Source organism: Falco naumanni, chromosome 14, assembly GCF_017639655.2.
Source record: "Falco naumanni isolate bFalNau1 chromosome 14, bFalNau1.pat, whole genome shotgun sequence".
In the NCBI taxonomy this organism is placed as follows: Eukaryota; Metazoa; Chordata; class Aves; order Falconiformes; family Falconidae; genus Falco; species Falco naumanni.
This window is the reverse complement of record NC_054067.1, coordinates 21,820,236-21,838,586: the sequence shown is the minus strand read 5'-3', so window position 1 is coordinate 21,838,586 and position 18,351 is coordinate 21,820,236. Positions and strand designations below refer to the sequence as shown.

General features: G+C 37.5%; 1 protein-coding gene across 1 annotated transcript in view; it reads right to left on the bottom strand.

Moving 5' to 3' along the window:
- Positions 1-18,351, bottom strand: part of BRWD3 (bromodomain and WD repeat domain containing 3) — a 61,230-nt gene that overhangs the window by 6,207 nt on the left and 36,672 nt on the right. The window contains exons 19-39 of the mRNA XM_040613932.1: positions 17,241-17,424; positions 16,637-16,730; positions 15,854-16,003; positions 14,947-15,023; positions 13,795-13,972; positions 13,069-13,185; positions 12,527-12,634; positions 10,900-11,024; positions 10,590-10,672; positions 10,056-10,167; positions 9,631-9,692; positions 9,384-9,539; positions 8,553-8,673; positions 7,657-7,782; positions 7,486-7,567; positions 5,893-5,949; positions 5,204-5,344; positions 4,789-4,941; positions 1,759-1,922; positions 1,096-1,193; positions 473-631 (exon numbers count right to left, since the gene is read on the bottom strand). Coding sequence (XP_040469866.1) covers positions 473-631; positions 1,096-1,193; positions 1,759-1,922; positions 4,789-4,941; positions 5,204-5,344; positions 5,893-5,949; positions 7,486-7,567; positions 7,657-7,782; positions 8,553-8,673; positions 9,384-9,539; positions 9,631-9,692; positions 10,056-10,167; positions 10,590-10,672; positions 10,900-11,024; positions 12,527-12,634; positions 13,069-13,185; positions 13,795-13,972; positions 14,947-15,023; positions 15,854-16,003; positions 16,637-16,730; positions 17,241-17,424 — 2,547 coding nt within the window. The remainder of the gene's footprint in view (positions 1-472; positions 632-1,095; positions 1,194-1,758; positions 1,923-4,788; positions 4,942-5,203; positions 5,345-5,892; positions 5,950-7,485; positions 7,568-7,656; positions 7,783-8,552; positions 8,674-9,383; positions 9,540-9,630; positions 9,693-10,055; positions 10,168-10,589; positions 10,673-10,899; positions 11,025-12,526; positions 12,635-13,068; positions 13,186-13,794; positions 13,973-14,946; positions 15,024-15,853; positions 16,004-16,636; positions 16,731-17,240; positions 17,425-18,351) is intronic.

Genomic DNA, 18,351 nt, shown 5'->3' with positions numbered 1-18,351 from the left:
CCAGAGACAAAATACCACAGTTTCCAAAGTGTTTTACGTCTAATCACAACCACTGAGTCTTGATTATGATATAAACACTTAAAGTTTTTTAAAACTTTTTCCATCTTTCGTTTCAACTTGATTAATAAAAGGACAAGGTTTTGGAGTGGGGATCCTTTTTGATTTGATTTGCTTTTTGTAACTCCTGAAGGAACTGTTACTCTGAATTAGTTTAACAGCAATCAAGTTTTTCCATCTGGAGAAATTTTAAAGAACCTCACTGAAGTGCATGTGGCATCATGTGCATGCCATGCTTCAGGCAGGAGACCACAGAACTGTAAGGAATAAGGTAAATTCAGTTCTTTAGTATGGCTTGGGAATACAGTATAATGCTAGGCTCAGGGAAGAATATCATTAGCATCAGACAGAAGCAACACCTTTCATTTCTAGTGAAACCAGTCATTCAGATAACAGAATACATGTTTTTTCTCACCTTGTTTCACTGGTGTAGATTTACTCCTAATTGGTCTACTTTTCCCTGGATCAATGGTATTTCCACTTCGGTTCTGTGCATTTGAGCCTGAGGAGGATGGCTGACCTTCCATCTCTTCACCAGTGGCTGAACCCAGAGGTTCTTCTGCTGTATCTGAAACTTTAGAGAGGACACCGCTAATGTGACAGAGTAATTTTTATCCTCCGTTTACAGGGTTGTAATGGAAGGCATTCTGGGGAGGTTTTGGTTCATCTGAGTTAGCAACCCAAGTCAGGAGGTTAAATCTCACCAAGCTGCCTCTGCCATCATGAAGAGACAGATTCCTCCAGGGTGTAATTGCTGCATGAGAGAAGCCAGCATACAGGAATTCCAAGCTCTTGTCACTAGATTAATTCTTACCAAGGACAGACCCAGGTTCCCTATTCTCTGACCCTTAGCAATAACCTACCAATAGCTGGAGGGCCAGGTTCAGCTAACGCAATCTACAGACAACATATTTCCCTGACATTGCTACTTGCTCTTTCAACAGGCAAGTGTTGGATGTGCCTCATGAATATAAGCTTTAATCTGCACATACGAGTTGCTGCAAGAGGAAGGATGCATTTTAGAAAATTTCTTCTCACCATGAGATGAAACTGAGGAACTAGTCCTAGTCAAAGGCAGTGAGGTATTCTGGTTGGGTTTAGGTTGAATCTTCATTTGCTTCTGTTTCCCTTTTGGGCTAAAGACACAAAATATCCCAAAGAGATAAAACTGTTAGCACGAAAAGACTCAAAACACAAAACTAATTTCCCCTGCAAAGTGCCTTGTTCTCTGCAGCAAATGCATAACGCAAATGATGTCATTTTCCCAGGGCTTGTACAGATGTAGTAAACAATAAAAATAGTTACAATATCATTCTGTTTGCTAAAGGCACGTAAGTTTGCAAGAACCAGATTCTAATCTCACCTTTAAAAAAAACACAACTGAGTTTACCTAGATAATGTAACATACAGAAGTCAGGAAAGTGTTATACAACGCCTTTTTCAACTGTTACTAAACAAAGGCAAAAAGAAACTTGGTCTTCCATTTCCTCCAGAGGGAATACTTCTAATTATATGGTTTTTACTTACAAGAATTATGCACATTCTTGTAATACATACAAATTGAGTATGGAATTTGGATTTTATCACCCAAAAGAGCAACTGCATTAGGAAATGTGCAACACTGTTGCTTACTCATGAAGGCATGTCTACCACTGTCATCTCAAATGACACTGACAGCAAGTCTCACTACCATCACATTACCTAGATGCTCTGCTAGTTGAGGGTGAACTGCTACTGCTTCTTAGCCGTTTTCGGTACCGTGGCCTTCTCCTCTTCTGACACTGCATTGCTGACTTATACTCAGAGATGATATTTTTCATATGATTTTCAAATAAGGCAGATAGTCGAAGTGTCATGCTGTAAATCTGAGGTGAGAAAGCACAGTCATACTTATTAGAAGGTAACTAGAAGATCAATCAGCAAAAAAAGATAAAAATCACAGATGCCCAGATTTTGTAGCACAAAAGAAAAATTCATGGGGACATTCAACTACAAGGTTCTTTACAGATAATTTCCTTCCACGGCATGTGCGTATTCTCACCAAAAGTATTTTCATAAAAGAATTTAAATACCCACAGTACAAGATATTTACAGAGATAAAGGAAGATTATTATCTAGATTACTGAAATATAGCCTCCTTTTTTTAATTTCCACAAAGAATGGAAGCACACCACAAGATAACCTGAAATAGCAACTGAAAAACAACCGAACTTTGCTGCTCCCTCACCTTTGCTTTTTGCTTTCATTCCCTAGTGATGAGTCCTTACACCACCTCTACAGAGGTGCACACAGAAGCCAACTAATATGTCCTCACTCCTCATTTCCGTAAGCCAGATGTCAAAATCCTTAAACCATTTTCCTGTCCTCTTTTTCTAGGCCTTGCCTCTGTGTAGCCTCATCCACAAACTCAGTCTCCGTGTTTCAGACTGCATTTACTTCCCTTCAAGATTTTACCTTGGATGTGTTTTGAGTTATGACAAACTAATAGTTCAAATTCAACATACAAAACAAAGCTCTTGGTTCCTTACTCACACCTATCCCCTTCTGAAAATTATGTAAACACTATCAAGAAGATGTTATCATCGTCTTATACTCGCTCTTTCCACTTTTGGCAATCTGAATACAAAATCTCTTCGATGCAGAGTTTTCTTTACATTCATATAACTTAATTTTTTTGCCCAGACCCTTGTATTTTAGCAATGTTTTTTTCCTTAGCTCTGGTATGTAGCAGCCTGCCCTTCTTGCCTCCATTCAGGATGCTGTTGCAAAGATAGCAAAATGGGCTAGAAAACCTCAGGTTGTGGGCACACATTTGGCAGTAGACAAACCTGCAGTGGCAGGAGGCCCAGCTGTGTGCCCCAACCCTCCACCAAGGATCAAGGATCACCTCACTGAGGCACTAAACAGTATTTAAGCAAATGGATATTGATGGGCCACTCTATTAAAGTAATTTGGGAGTTGACTCACAAGCTGTTCAGTTATTAATACACAGGGAAGTTCCCAGGGAGCATGCAGCAGTAAATAACTCACCAAGATTACTCTGATGTCAAGCACACATAAAATACCATCAAATCACTTGCCTCGTTCAATCCTCTATTGATTTCCCTGCTATTCAAGTGAGCAAAAGTTACCGGTCTTTATCTTCAGCACTTGTCTGCAGCCCCCCTTTCAGCCCTTATTCAACACCAAGAGTTCAATCTACCTTCAGCGATGGCAACTTTGTGCCTTCCCTCACTAACGCTCGGCGGGAGCTCCCCTCTCTCACAGCAATATCCTACTTCAAGCTTACTCTCATGGTCCTGCTTACATAAAACACAGCAGTTGTTATTCCACTGACGAGCTAAGACTTACTCCTCAAGCGACAAGTAAGGTCACACAACCTCCTGCTTCCTCCCATCCAGCACCATTTACACATGCACTGAGAGCTCTTTGGAGCACACTCTGCTCCTTCTCCTGCCTGACAGCACCTAGCATCATGCAGTCCTGTGTCACACCATGTTAGGTGCCACATGACAATTTTACAGTAATATTAAATTCTACGTATTATTGTGCTTTAAGTAACAGTATCTCAGGCTACTCCCAAATGGCATGCATTTCTTAATCACTTATAAGTGCTCCTGTTTCTACAGAAGAAACACTAGGCAGCTTTGTGACCAGCACTCTTATCTATGCTAAATGACATGGTTCAGTCACGTGATTTTGTCACAACTTAAGCACTTCATTGAATATGCAGCTTTTCGTTATAATAATAAGGTCGCTACAGTTTAATGCCTGGAAACATGGTCAAAATTCTGTCTACTTGTATTTTATGAAGATGTAAACCACTCAAATTCTATTTTGCATCAACAGTGGTAAAAACTGCATCTGTGTCCTCATGCCAACTTGTGATTTTCGGAGCATAACCAATATATCATTAAAGCATTTGAAAATTTTAGTATCGTTTGGACATTTAGCAGTTTAGGGAAAGCCCACAGGCAACGTACTGCACAGGAACACATACCAAACATAGCCATGTTTACATGATCAAGTCATACACTTAACAGTGATTTTACCTAGCTTTTACACAAATATCTATATTCTAACATTTTGAACTTCTCTTTCCCTCTTGCCATATCCTGTTTAGGGCTCCAATCCAATCCATTTTTTCTGCCTAAGTAGACTCCTATTCCTGCATGCGGGAAAAAGCAAGATTAGCACCTGCGAAACACAGGCAACATTGTGCTAACATCCTGCCAAGTATACTAAGTCAACTAGAAAAAAATTAAGTATCATAATGTTCTTATCTCCTCAGCTAGTAGAAATACTGCATAATAGTTACATTAATAGTAGATTTTTAAAAGAACCTTTTTTTAAAAAAATAATATATATATGTATATATGCATGCAGTCATCAAGCTGATAGCCTCGTTTCCAGAAACAGGTTATTGAAAAAATGAAAGCAACTGGTGTTCAGTTTTCCACTACAAATATTTGAAGAAACAGTTGCAACAATAACCATACAGCCTCTCAGAAGCTTTAAGTTCAGAAAGTTCAGATGAAAATTAAATTCAGAAGTAATCTGCATGAGCAGAAAAAAGTAAATCTATAACCCCAGGTCCCAGAATTGACATATACTACGTATTTTTATTTCACAGTGCAGCGCTTTGCTCTTCAGATACAGTCCTTATTTCACACACTGTATTCATGTAGGCCCAGGGTCTTTGTAAAGAAGTCATTAACAGTTATTACTTACTCGAGACTTTTTATTAGGAGTGTAAGCTTTAGAGTTGCAGAATATTAAACGAATATCTTTGTAGAATTCCAAGGGACTAGTGTAGTTTCCTGCTTCCAAGGTTTCTTTCACAGTGCTGAAGTCCATAGGAGTGTCTACAATATCTCGATAATCCTGTAAGAATACAAAGGAAAATAATAAAGGCTGTCAAATCCTACAGCAATAAAAACACCTAAGTGTTAATCCACAACAGTGGTGCTCAAGTAATTATTTATACTTGAGAGTTACTGCAGATAATTCTCTGAAAACACCAGTGCGCAGAACGTGGTGTGTTCCAGCTCATAAAGGGAGAGGTTAGAAACATGCCCAGCATGGATGTTTTGCCAAAGGATGAACAATAGGCTTTTTTAATTTGAAATATGGAAGTTGCACTTACAGGATAGGAAAAGAGATCAACTGGCTGTCTAAAAGGCTCAGAGTCCTCTCTTTCATAAATCAGGTTTAACAACTGCTTGCACTGCTCTTTCCAAGCATTGGGACTTGCTTTCATGGGCTGTCTTTTCATTCGCCGTCTTACCTGAAGCAAAACAGATGTATTTCATAATTTTTTCATAATATTCAAATTTTTCACTTTAAGTTCCTATTAATTTAGCAGTGTTCTCATTCAAAGCAGATTTCCACAATTAAAACCAGAATTTCTGTAAGATTAAAGCATAGCTGATGGCACAACAATATGCCGTACGCAAATTGCAGAAATATGTCTTTTCTGGTAATATATAAACATTCAAACCCATGAGAGGTACACAGTATTTCAGATCCAGCCTTGCTATTTTTATCAGCTTTCACCCAAATTTGACAGAAAACTGAATCTGTTCTGGGTATCTTTCAAATCAAATAATGGTAATAATTAAAATAAAGATTCTTCAGCAATTCAGTAAATTTTCCTGCACAATAACTTCCTTAGTCTGCCAACACATACATACATACGCATACAACTGCATTCACACCGCTAGTCCTACAGACTCTCGGCTGACAGATTCAAACCATTCCAGCCCGAAACGAGAGGTTCAGTCCCTGGTCTGTCTCCCTTCACCAGCCAGACCAAGCAGAAACGTCTCTACTCACTCGTCTTTTTCCAGAGGAAGTTCCTGGAGCGTCTGAATCTACATCTACTTCTGCCACCTAAAGGCAAAGGTAACGATTACACACGTGGGCTTGGAGGGACGCTCAGCCATGGGAAAAGGGTTAGAAACCGGACAGCCAACAACAAACACAATTTTAAACTACTCAAATGCAATGAATGGTTCAAGCAAAACAGAAACTAGTTTCAAACTATAACTTGCATAACTTAAAAAACCAAAGGTGGGTAAGCTGTTTCATCTCTTTTCCAAACTTGCTTCCAGAAAAATTATATATAAACATGTGAGAAATATGAATGGCTTAGCTTCAGCCCGCAGGACTCAGCTAAGTCCCAGTACTGCAGAGCTGTATACCCCTGCCTAAATGTTCATGTTCTGAGCAGCTGTATTGAGTTTATAGAGGTTTCATATAGTGCCTTACATCAAGTGTACGTAATACTCTTTTCAGAACCTGGATTTAGAAACGACAACAGAACTCCTTTGTGCGCAGCTTTCTACCAGTAATTAAAGATAAATAATTTTGAGAGGACATGAAAATTCCTACAGAGAATTTGAAAGCAATTTCTTTCTTATTTTAAAATATATTACAAACCAGATCAAGGAAAGCGATATAGTAGCAATTTTGGATGCTTCTGACCGCTGCTTAACATGGAACAGGTGAGATTCAGAACTAACACAAGAAGGCGCAGCTGGGAAAACAGGTCTGCTATGTGATTCATAGAAATCTCTCATTTTCTTCAAAATAGTCTTTTAATTGACTGTGAAAATAGATGCTGTTATAACTTCAGTTTTATGAAAGTAAATACGTTATTACATTGTAGTATAGATTTTAAGTTTCAATGCAATTTTAAGGCTTCAATCTAAGACCAGCTTATGGCACCAGCCACAAGCAGACAGATGTTCAAGTAGCACTAGGCTTAACTTCACTATTTCAAAACTACTACAACAACCAAGTATACCCTGGGGAAGGGAGGAGGGAAGAAACCTCCTAACTAAATCTTATGCTAGCTCATGTATTAGAAAGCAACACTGAAAAAGTAAAACAATGCGACAGGTTATAACAGGTCACTTTGCAACAGAAACTACAGCACAGTTCAAAATGTTTACAAACTGCATTAAAGGGGAGAAGGTGTAAGGACAGAGAAAAAGTTAAAGGAAGTCATATGTAACCCGGTTTCTACCTGTCATTTCGCTCCACAGTAAACTGACGGGAAATGACACCGAATTACACAAGAAAACCAGCTCTGCTGCCTTGCTGACAATAGGAGAGCTGTTGTCCTTCTGGTTTGGCAGACTGAGTAACAGCTCCAGCTTCCCCTACTTAACTAATACTTCCTCACATAACAAAACATCTATGTACTGAGAGAAGATTAAAGATAGGCAGTTTCAAGAATCATTTTTACTTAAGGGAGCTTATTGTTCCAGGTGAGCAGCACGAATGGCCTAAATAGGCTCATCTCAAAATCTCAGTGCAATTACCCATGAAATAAAAACTCAACAAAAATATTTGCTCAAATTTCTTCCAAGTGCTGAATTTAAAAAGGCAAGAAGTTCTGACAATCAGACTTAATGTTCTTACCTCCTCTTCTTCGTCAGTACTGCTTAGGTCTTCTGCTTTCACTTTGTTATATATTTCTAATATATCAGTACAACTCTGATCCCTGCAGGACAGTAACAAAAGCCAAAATACATAATCAAATATCTCAGAAACTCAAGATGTCAGGTCTATAAAGTAAAAAACCATGCCTACCCAATGAAGCGGAGTAAGACATCTGTTACTATTTTGGCTGCTTTGACTATAGGACTATCTGGCTCGTTGAAAGTCCTGGCATTATGCTCAATGTATCGTACCTCCCACATCAGTGCAGAGATTCTCCTGAAAAAAAAAAAAAAAAAAAGGAAAGGGATGGAGAGGAAGATGTACATTATTTTCCTTGAGTTCAGTAGGATTCCTCAGTAAAAAAAGGAATCAGGTAATTCAGATCCAGGAGAAACAGGCTGCTAAAGACCAAGGTAAGTAATTTCTGCTCACATACTGCTGACTGCCCCAATGCACCAGACCGTAACAGCTGCGTGCAAAAAAGAGATGTCCCTCTTCAAATCAGCAACGAATGGAACAAAAAGTGGAAACAAGCCTACTGAAGAAGACTACTGACTGCTCCCCTTAGACAAAGCCACCTACAGTGGTCCTCAGAGGGGAAAAAAAAAAAAAAAAAAGAAAAAGAAAAAACCCAAAAGAACAGGACATTATTCATCCCCAAGTTAACTGGAAAACTGAGATTTCTAGTTTACAGCACTATTTAGGTCACTTCTGGCAACTGCAATACAAGCAAAGCATCTGGTTCAAAGGCAGTAGAGATACAGATGAAGCAAATGTGCTTCCAGAGAGTAAAGGTCAGTATGTTAAACAAAAGAGACACTCCAGAACCAGATATACCAGCTTTTTCGCCTTAACAGTGTGGCCAAAGGAAATTATTATTCAGGAAGACTCAATTTGTCCAAGGCCAAACAGAATCTGACCTTATGCTGTTGGCTTATTAAAGCAATATATTGCTGAAGCAGCATTACACAGTGTTCAGCTAAACATATTGTCCTCGATTGGGCTACAGTAAATGCAGATTACAAAGAAATAAAAACCCAACTGACCGATAAAACCTGTTTTCAAGTCTCCTTCTGATTGTGGCGAGGTCTGTTGGATAAGCAACAACAGTGCAATACATGGGATAGGCACTAAGGTCCACCGGAACAGCAAAGGGATTAGAAATGTCTGAAAGGTAAAAGATCAAAATAATTTAGATGGCTCAGAAAATACCAGAAGAGAAGTTATAAGATAACTAGATTCCTTATATGGTTTCTGGGCTTTCTTTCTAAGAATTCAGCAAAAGCAAAACAGATCTACAGCTGGATACATCATTACCCAAAGGGTAGGATTCTTTCTTTTGTACCATGTTAACTACCCTTGAAAAAACGTTTTTTGTTTAATGCATCCAAGATTTGCATGCCAGTAGCCAAGTGTATTGCTATAAAGCAACATGGCATATGCACTCAGAACAGCAGTAGTGCAACAAGCAACATAAACTAAGAATACAGACAAGGCCTGTGTTTAAATACAGGATATAATTTAAATCACGTCATGCTATTAAATGGCCACAAACTAGTTACAAGGTATTTGTTGGCGAGGATGTTTGGTGAGGATTTGTTGGTTGTTTTTTGAAGGCTTTAATTCAATGTTTTGCTCATTTGTATTTAGATATAACCCACTGAAAACCTCTATTAACTGGAAAAGAAGCAGGTCAAGCCCCAGAAAAAAGGGAGTATCACTGAAAAAGACACCATATGAAATTTCATATACTCTTTTCAATGATTTAGTTGAGCAAATTTCAAATACTCCACACCAACGCCCGATGCTCCATCCTATCTACTCTTCACCACCACATTGATATTCTTAATCCTTCCACCTTTTCTCTCCAAACATACCAAGGGAAAGAAGTTGCTCAATCCCCCGGATTACTCGTTCACATTCTTCATCTCTGGAATGGGCCCCCCATTCTCCTTCCTGGGGTTTGTAGAGAAGAGCTGTCAGCTCATCTGGAGTCACAGGAACTCCAGCACCAACCTCCTCCGGATAAGCAGCTAAATATCAAGAATTCAACAACAGTAAGTACTAGCAGTGGCAAAAAAACTATTTACATTGTACGCATACATGAATTCAACACACACTTACTTCCTTCTGGAATTGGTTCCATGTCCCATGGACTCATCCTCTCTCTTTCATTATTGTCCCAGCTATTAAAAAAAACACACATTCCAATGCCTAAGTTAGAGCTGAATATAAGAATACACCTTTTCTCTACCAGACTTAAATCAAAAAGGTCATGCCTATTAAAACCAAGATATGTCACTAGCTACAATCCACCTCCTTATTTTTCCCTTGTATGTCCTGTATACTCACAGCACTGCTGTTTACACCAAAAGTGCTCTTTTATGAACAGGTTCATAATTAAATAAATAAAACCAAAGGGGCTGATTATGTGTTTAAATGGAAAAAAGGATCCTAGTTCTTGAGGTACACATTTAAGTTGCATGCAAACATCTAGGAGACCTAGAGCATGTAAACATGTGTGATATATCAGCTATGCAAATACTTACTGAACACAGTAGCACTGGAAGGAACTATCGGGGTATTCTGCCTGGAAAGGTTGCTGACTCTCCACAGTTCCAAACCACCAAGCATCATCTATTATACTGCGAAATCTATCCCCTATAAGAAAAAAAGATGGCATTCAGCAGAACACCACCACAAATAATTGTTAAATACTTTCTTTTAGAGAATCAGCTTCATCTTTCATAAACACACTACTTGAATTCTTGCATTTTGCACTATAGGAATCAAGTCTTTCCCCTAAAGGGAGGACTTTCACATCTCTAGTGATTAGTCACAGCTGCCTCAAATCACAATATAACAGTAGATTCTTCTGCTATCACAGGCCTTGTAAGAGTTTATCTCATTTCTCTCTTTTTCCTGCTATAGAAATTGCAGCAAACATCAAATAAAAGTTTTCAATGATCGCTATAATATCACGTGTGGTAGTCCTTTACATCATGTAATAAAGACGCTATATCCTATTAAACAGCTCCAGGTATGTTGTGAAACATATGGAAGTGGGAAAAAAAAGCAGTCACCTATTTGCCAGTTCCTTTCTTTGGCTTCATTATAAAACTGATGCAGCACGAGGAAGTCAATAACATCTGGCATATCATGGTACCTTCGTGAAACAGACAAAAAAATTGCTCCTATTACCCATAAATAGGTACAACACAGACAGGCTCCAAACACAAAATTTCATGCATTTTGTTTTCAAGTTTGGTGTAATAACTAATTAATACCATAATTATGCCTTGCAAGAGAAAAAAGAAAGGGCAGGGTCGGGGGAAGCTTTGAAACTCTTAAGAAAATCTCTTGAAGAATAACCTCAGCATTTCAGTTACTTACTTTATGGAAAATGATTCTCCTGTCATTTTGCCTGTGATTGGATCTAGAAATGCAAGCTTCAAGCAGCAGAGCGTAGGAGGCCCAACTTCATATTTAATTCCTACAGTCTTCACAAATTCTTGTTCCTATTTATCAGTAAGCATGGAACAGTATTATTTTAACTCACTACCAACAAAATCATCCATGTTAAAGGACCATATTCTTAAAAACCAATTTCCACTCCATAACCCAGGTAATTTCACCCATAAAATTTTTCTTTCCCAAATACGAAATATCAGTCAGACACCTTAAAAAGAAAATGGAAAGAGATATAAGGTCCTCATTTCCTTGGTAGATTTGTGAGCAGGATGCCCACAAATTATTTAACTTTTGTACTAAGTTTCAAAGGAACATACCCACTCTGGTTTTAATCACACTGATGGCACTAAAGGCTGTACTTGACCGAACCCAGGGCCTCTCACAATTGCACAGCAACATACATGGGAAATAAAAGGAAATTCTTCCTCTTAAAGTGGAAATTCAACAATAGCCTTTATGTTCACATCCTGTCAAACACCAGCTGCTAGTAAGTTCTCTATCCTAAGTGAAATGCTATTTCCTTATAAACTGATGACGCCTTTGAAGATTACAGCTGGAATCACTGAATACCTAGGACTAGTAACTGACTATTTTCCAGTAAAGCAATTATTTTCATTAATAGAACCACTGGCATAGACATCTACAAATATTAGCACAGATATGTGCTCTTCTCTTGGTATGAAATCTGAGTAAAGCAGGAAAAAAAATACAGTAACACTGTGGAGACTCCATGGTTCAAAGCAAAAGGATAAGTAAAATCAACAAAATATGTACACCTAGCATGTACCCACGCAATTCATAATACTCTTATTTTGTAAAAACATGTTTGAAGGTACTGTCTTGCCCTTCCAAGAGTTTAAGAACATACGCAATTATATGCATAGCTAGATCCACAGTTTAACAGAGTATGTGCATACATTTAGGTCTTCACACCATGATGTCTTACTTCTTAGCACAGCTTTAAAAACAATAAAACAGAACCTAGACATTCCAGTCATTGTAGAGTGTTGGCAGAACCATAAACAACTGTTGAGTGGTGGGTTCTGAACTAATGAGTGGTGAGAAAAAAACCCAACAGTGTCATAAAATAATTTGGATTGAAAGTGACCTCTGAGAATCATCAAGTCCAAAATCCTGCTTATGGCAGGGCTGGTGTCTAATTTCGATCAAGCAACTCGGATCTTGCCCTACTGAGCTCTGAGAAGTCTTCACAGGTAGAGATTCCACACCCTCTCTGGGCAACCTGTTCCACTGCTTAACTACTGTGATGGTTTTTTATTTATTTAATATTCTACATGGTTTTTAATCTATCAGACAAGAATACCACACTAGATAAACTTTCACATTCTTTAATATCCTTCTGACTTCCTATTATCGGGACTGAACAGATGTAAAGCTTTGTGTTAATGGAAACAGTAATTTTTAAATTTACAATTTTAATTTTTATATTAACATTTTAAATTAATGCTTTCTTCACATTTTTCATAGTGGTTTTTAATGTCAGTTTAACATTACAGAGACATTTAGCTCTTTGAAGTATTTAACTTACCCTGAGTTCCATTTTGTTCCATGGTTGTTTTTGCATGTTAATACTATAAATTTTTGCTTTCCTTACTGCCCGCACATAAGCTTCATGGCCTTGCCTAAAGTATATGATCTTAAAAAAAAAAAAAAAATAATTATTTTACTGATCATTCTCTTCCTGTTTATTCTAAAATTTCTATGAACACGCCAGGCATCATCCCTTTCAGAAGATACAGCACACTTCTTTTTTCATTATAAGGCACTCCTCTTAAGAAGCCCCTGGAGTGGCACCTGCTATATGCTGTCAAACTTGGAATCGTTACGAAGTGTGCAGGTTTGTCTGAAGATACACAACTGATTCTTCCTGCTACTAATAAGTTACATGTGCACAAAGAGATACACAGGACAGCTATCTGTAAACAACTGATTGCCTGAGAATAAAAAGAAGTTATCAAAACTCAGCCTATCTCGAGCACAATCCACTGAAAATATTGCTAGATATAACAGTCCTGACCAAAACAAGCTCATCAGCCTAGGTAGAGATTTCATAATTGCTACATTCATTACCTCATCGCCCATTTGTGGGACAAAAGGTGAGCGGCGGGGTATAGTATCCAAGATCCACTGGGGAGCAAGCCATTCTTCACTGGGTTCACCTTCCATTGAAAGCAGTCCACTTGGTTTCTTAAATATATTACATTTAGAACGTAAGTTGTAATTACTATAGCAGAACATATGAAAAACTGATCACACAGCCATTATTGGAGTTAACTAGATGTAAGGCAAAGCAAATGCTGGAATGTCAACCTTCCCAAAACCTCAACTAAATAGTAAGGAATAAGACATGTTCGTTTTAAGTGTAATAGAAGATTAAAATGTTCATAAATAAAGAGATTCTATTTCTTTAGAAATATTCTAAATGTCGTCTTTAAAAAATACTAGGAAAAAGAAACCTGACGATGCAGCTACAATATAGATGCATTATAATTTTACAACAAAATCACCTTGGAGTAAATCTAACTGCAGTGAAGAGCATAAATCTGGGAGAAAACATGCCACTTGTAATGGAGGACCACCTGCATGAAACACGGCAGTACATCTACATCACAAAGCAACAAAACAAACAAAAAAATTACGCTGGTACCACTGGTATTACAATTACTGTGATATCTATAGGTTCTTTCTTACCATATACTTGTTTGTGAAAAGTTTCACTTTTGAAACAACTCCTCAAAAACAAACACCTTACATTCATAAAGTAAAAAAGACATTAAAAAAATAAAAAATGCTGACCTTTTTTCTAGGCTGCTTGAGTTTCCTTCGTTTTGGCTCCAGTCCTTTTGTTCCCTTCATATTTTCATCTTCAGAACTACTACAGATTTTCCGAGCCGCCTGCCTGGTTTGTCTCTTTGGAGGCTGGAGATTAATTCCAGCATCTGCTGTCCAGTCAGAATATTCACTTGATGAATCACTGTAGATAATAAAAAGTTGTAAGAAAGAAAACAGCACTTCGGTTTTCACATAATGGACTGAAAGGTCCAACATTCAACCTACTCTTCCGGTTAGGTTTTAGGATTGTCAGGATTAGCACAAAATTTCATTCTCATATGAATTTAAAGAAAACCTAAATGTCCTCTAATCTGTGTATTTCAGAAATTATATATTTTTTAAACTCATTGGTAAAACTACAGTTATGGCTGATAATTAGTATAAAAATTAGTATCTCACTGATTCACAGACTGCCTTCGTAAGAACTGACTGCACAAAATGCAGGAAAAACTTAGAAAGCCAGAGTACTCTTCTAAAAATACAGCTCTGACTTCTTTAATATCCAAATAACACACATAGTGTATTTATATCAGCTCATGGCTCTTCCAGACTTAAAAGCGTAACATTAAGAATAAGAAAAGAGACTGTAGAAATTGCACACGAATACATACTGACAAACAGAAAAATTAGGAAATGCTGAAGTATGGCCAGAAGATATGTCTGCACTTCTACCAGTATTCCTATTGCATATGGCAAACTGCCATTGATTTTTTCAAGCAGTTCTTAATTAAAGGCAAGATTTTCTTACAAATGGTCTTTCAAAACTGTTCTTGACTTTGAAATAAAAAAAACCACACACACACACACACACACACAAAATGCTTCATGAAGAACTGGAAATAATGTCAGTCTTCAAAACTAAGAAATTGTCACACTGGTTTTCTGTTAAATGCTGTTATAAAAACTTCCACAATTACCGAGTCATTCAAATATGTAAAAGTATTTGTCTTCACAGACACCACAAATTTTCTTGGTTAACATTTTAAACCACCTAAGTGTACTAAACACTTTGCTTCAATCTGTCACAAGGTGTACTGACTTGTAGTCATACTATCACATGGTCTTACTTAAATTATATAATAAACTAATGTCAACAATTAAAACCAGTAAAGCTACCTGGAACTGCTTTCACTTTGCCAGGCTGCCACAGGGTCATCCATAGATGCATCGCTTGTGCCAACAGTCTCATCTTCCTGTATTAAAAACAAAAGCTTTCATTTTGGGTCAAGTTTAACTTGTATCATTTTTGCTTGCAAGCAAGTTATTTGAGCTGTCTCACCTGAGGAAAGCTTTGTATTTAAGGACTGGTTTAGCTTTAAGTAAGTCCAAAATATCTTTCTGTATCTTAATTAATATTATACTATATCCTTATATAATTCCTACAGAAAGAGATGTGAATTTTAATGGTATTAGAACCATGGAATGAGTAGTCATTTAAGCATTTGATTAATAAATTCTAGTTTCAAGTGACCAGCTTCATAGCTGTTCTGTATGTTCAATGCATTTACAAAGTGACAACGTTCAGTCTCTTTTCACTTTGCATGTTTCCTTAATGAGAACAAGTTATATCTAATTGGTATAGTTTATATTTTTCGATATTTCCTTCCCTTGCCAGTATCAATACTCATTCTCTTCCAACAGCAGTCTACAAATGTAGATGAAACTGAAGTACCGAATACGACCTAGAATATGTGTGCTGTATGAAATCCCAAAATAGCCAGTGGTTTAACACAACCTAGTTAAATTTACCTGAAAGTGTTTCAGATTTCCACAAATAGCTAACCTATTCTAAGCTAGTTTTGAATACTGTACTGGCATTCAGGTAACTGATCCTTCACTCTCCAAGATCAACATACTACAGTAACACCACAGATCTAAAAGAAGACTCAATGATCCGAGTGTTTCTTCCTATGCGGAGAAACTTGGAGCCTTAATGGCAACAGTGCTCTCAGCACATCTGTTGTCAAACCATGCTATTTGTGAGCAGGGGACCTATTGAAAATTGCTGCTTGATGTTTCAGACCTCGGAGGAGCTGTCTGTTTCTTCCCGTGCACACGCATTTTGACTTGCTCCTTGCTGATTGTGTTCTATGGTCGAGCGTGTCTGGTAGGCATGCTGGCGTTTGCGCTGGTTTCTTCTCAAAGACCTTCCACTTCCTGGCTGGTAATCATTCTTTTATTGCGGCACAGGAGGGACAAAAAGAAACAGATTAGAAATTTAATAATTGATGACACAGTTAAACTGAGTGCCTCATTGAAGTGACTACATGTTGTACCCCACTTACAAATGACAAGTAGGAAATCTAGAATTAGAACTGAAAAGATCTTTTACACACTTGCGGTTCATTTCAGTGCACATGCAGGTGTGGGTTTTCGGTTCAGTATCAATTCTACTTTTTAAAGTAGCAGTCTTTAGAAAGGAAGTTATGGAGAAATAGAATTTTTTCTAAAAAATACCTGCAGTGTCTGGATAACATAAAAGCTAGTCACTTAAATCAGCATGGCACCTCTAATATTTCTCATAGTTTCCAAAAGTCAAACTGAACACCCACTGTGGCTCTGCTCTTTTCCTTTCCCAGCATCTTCTCACTACTGAAGGATAGAGATTTACCACAGCTACTTGCATATTAAAGACAGACAAATTACAGCTACAGAAGGAAGACAGAGAGCCAGAGAAACAATTAGTACTATTGATCTGCTAAATCACTTAATAAAGTCAGTTTGGGGTTTTTTTCTTTTTCTTTTTTTTGCTCAGTGCTCAGAACTGCTTCACACCTTGGCTCTCTCTTCTGCTGAATTAACTCACCCGCTGTAAGGTATGGGATGGTTTTCTCTTCTTTTCAACAGTGTATAAATTAATTTCAATTTCGCCTTTGGCAGCTCGACATTCTTCCTGGACCCTAATTACATATAGGAAACATCCATTATATTCAATAAATCATTCCATAACTTGACAGTCTCATTAATATACACATTAAAATATTTCTGGTTCCTTTGCTATAAGAAACAAGTCTACCTAGCAGCATCCACACACAGTTCACTCCTGGAATCATAAGTTAAGGAAGCAAACTTGTTATTTTAGCATGCATAATTATTTTCAAGTAAATGGAAATGTATTAAAATTATTTTCAGATTTTTTTAAAAAAATAAAGCTTCAGGAAAAACTGGTATTTGAATTACTAAAGAAAGATTCAATTGTGAAGAGAAGGAATTAGTATCCACAACTGTCCAGCAGAGGCTACCACTCTAACCCTAACATCCACCTTTCAAAACAAACAAACGAACCAACCAACCCCCAAAAGCCAACACATTTCTAAAAAATCTTTTTTTAAAAATCAAAACAGGTGTATGGAAGAATCATTAAACATTATACAATTTAATCTTTTGTTCCTGTCCCAATTATGTCTTACTTGCTGATGCCTGGGGGAAGCTCATTCACCACCACTCTCCTGCTCCATGCCATGAGATCTCTCTCCGTTGCCATTTGGCTTCGGGGAGCATTGTGATGCATTTGCCGGACCCCTTCAATCTGACCACTTCTCCGCAGACCAACATTTGGTGGAGATGTAACATCCAAACCTGGACTTCGAAGGGCTAAGGAAGAAAAGGATTTTTTTTTCACTTCTATAAACCATCAATAAAATCTAGAATTTAAAGTTGAATAACTGTGCAGAGATATTTATTTTTTTTTCAGTAAAACCCACTTTTCTATGTTAAGTGGCTTTGCCTTTTGCTCCAGATAAACATTTCTGTGCATCGGCCTTGGACTACTGCAGATGTGTATGCTACTGTAACATCACTGTGGCTGACGTATCTGAGGCAAGCAAAGAATATGATCTACAAGAAAAGTTTTAAAGGCAGTTGAGTGACCTTCAAATCAAAGTCTTGTCAACTGTTTAAAGGCTCTGAAATGAATCTTAAATTCTATAGTACAAGAAAAGATGAGGTTGACATGTAAAATAATAGACTGCTGCAAGGGTTAAGGTTTCTGATATGCCTCGATGTGTTCTGTATTTGTAATGCTTATCTACTGTGCCACCAGCACCGCTCCTGCTCTAGCCTATTCATCAGGTGGCACAACACAGTGCTACATACTCAGGAGGGAGTAAGACAAAAAAAAAGCTGATAATATCGGAATCACTGCCATCATTTATCTCATCATGTGGGAATGCATCAACACAATTTGTACATGCTTAAATATGGTTAACCACATGAATAATATTGCATTCATGGTTTTGCAAACCTATTAAAAAGCATTTGGCTATTTTAATGTCAGGTACTTTATACAGACTCTAATTAACTCAAACAAATGGGCAGTTCATGTAGCAAAGTTACTGGCCAATGCAAGTTCTATAAGGTAACTAATTTCTATGCCACTCATATCTGGAAATTCCCTTTCACACAACTACAGGGACATAGAAATAAAATTGAGAACTGGGATTGCACAACACTTCAACCTATCATAAGAAGGAGAAAAGACTTCTTGTAGTTGAAGCTGGCTTCTAAGACACCTTCTTGACA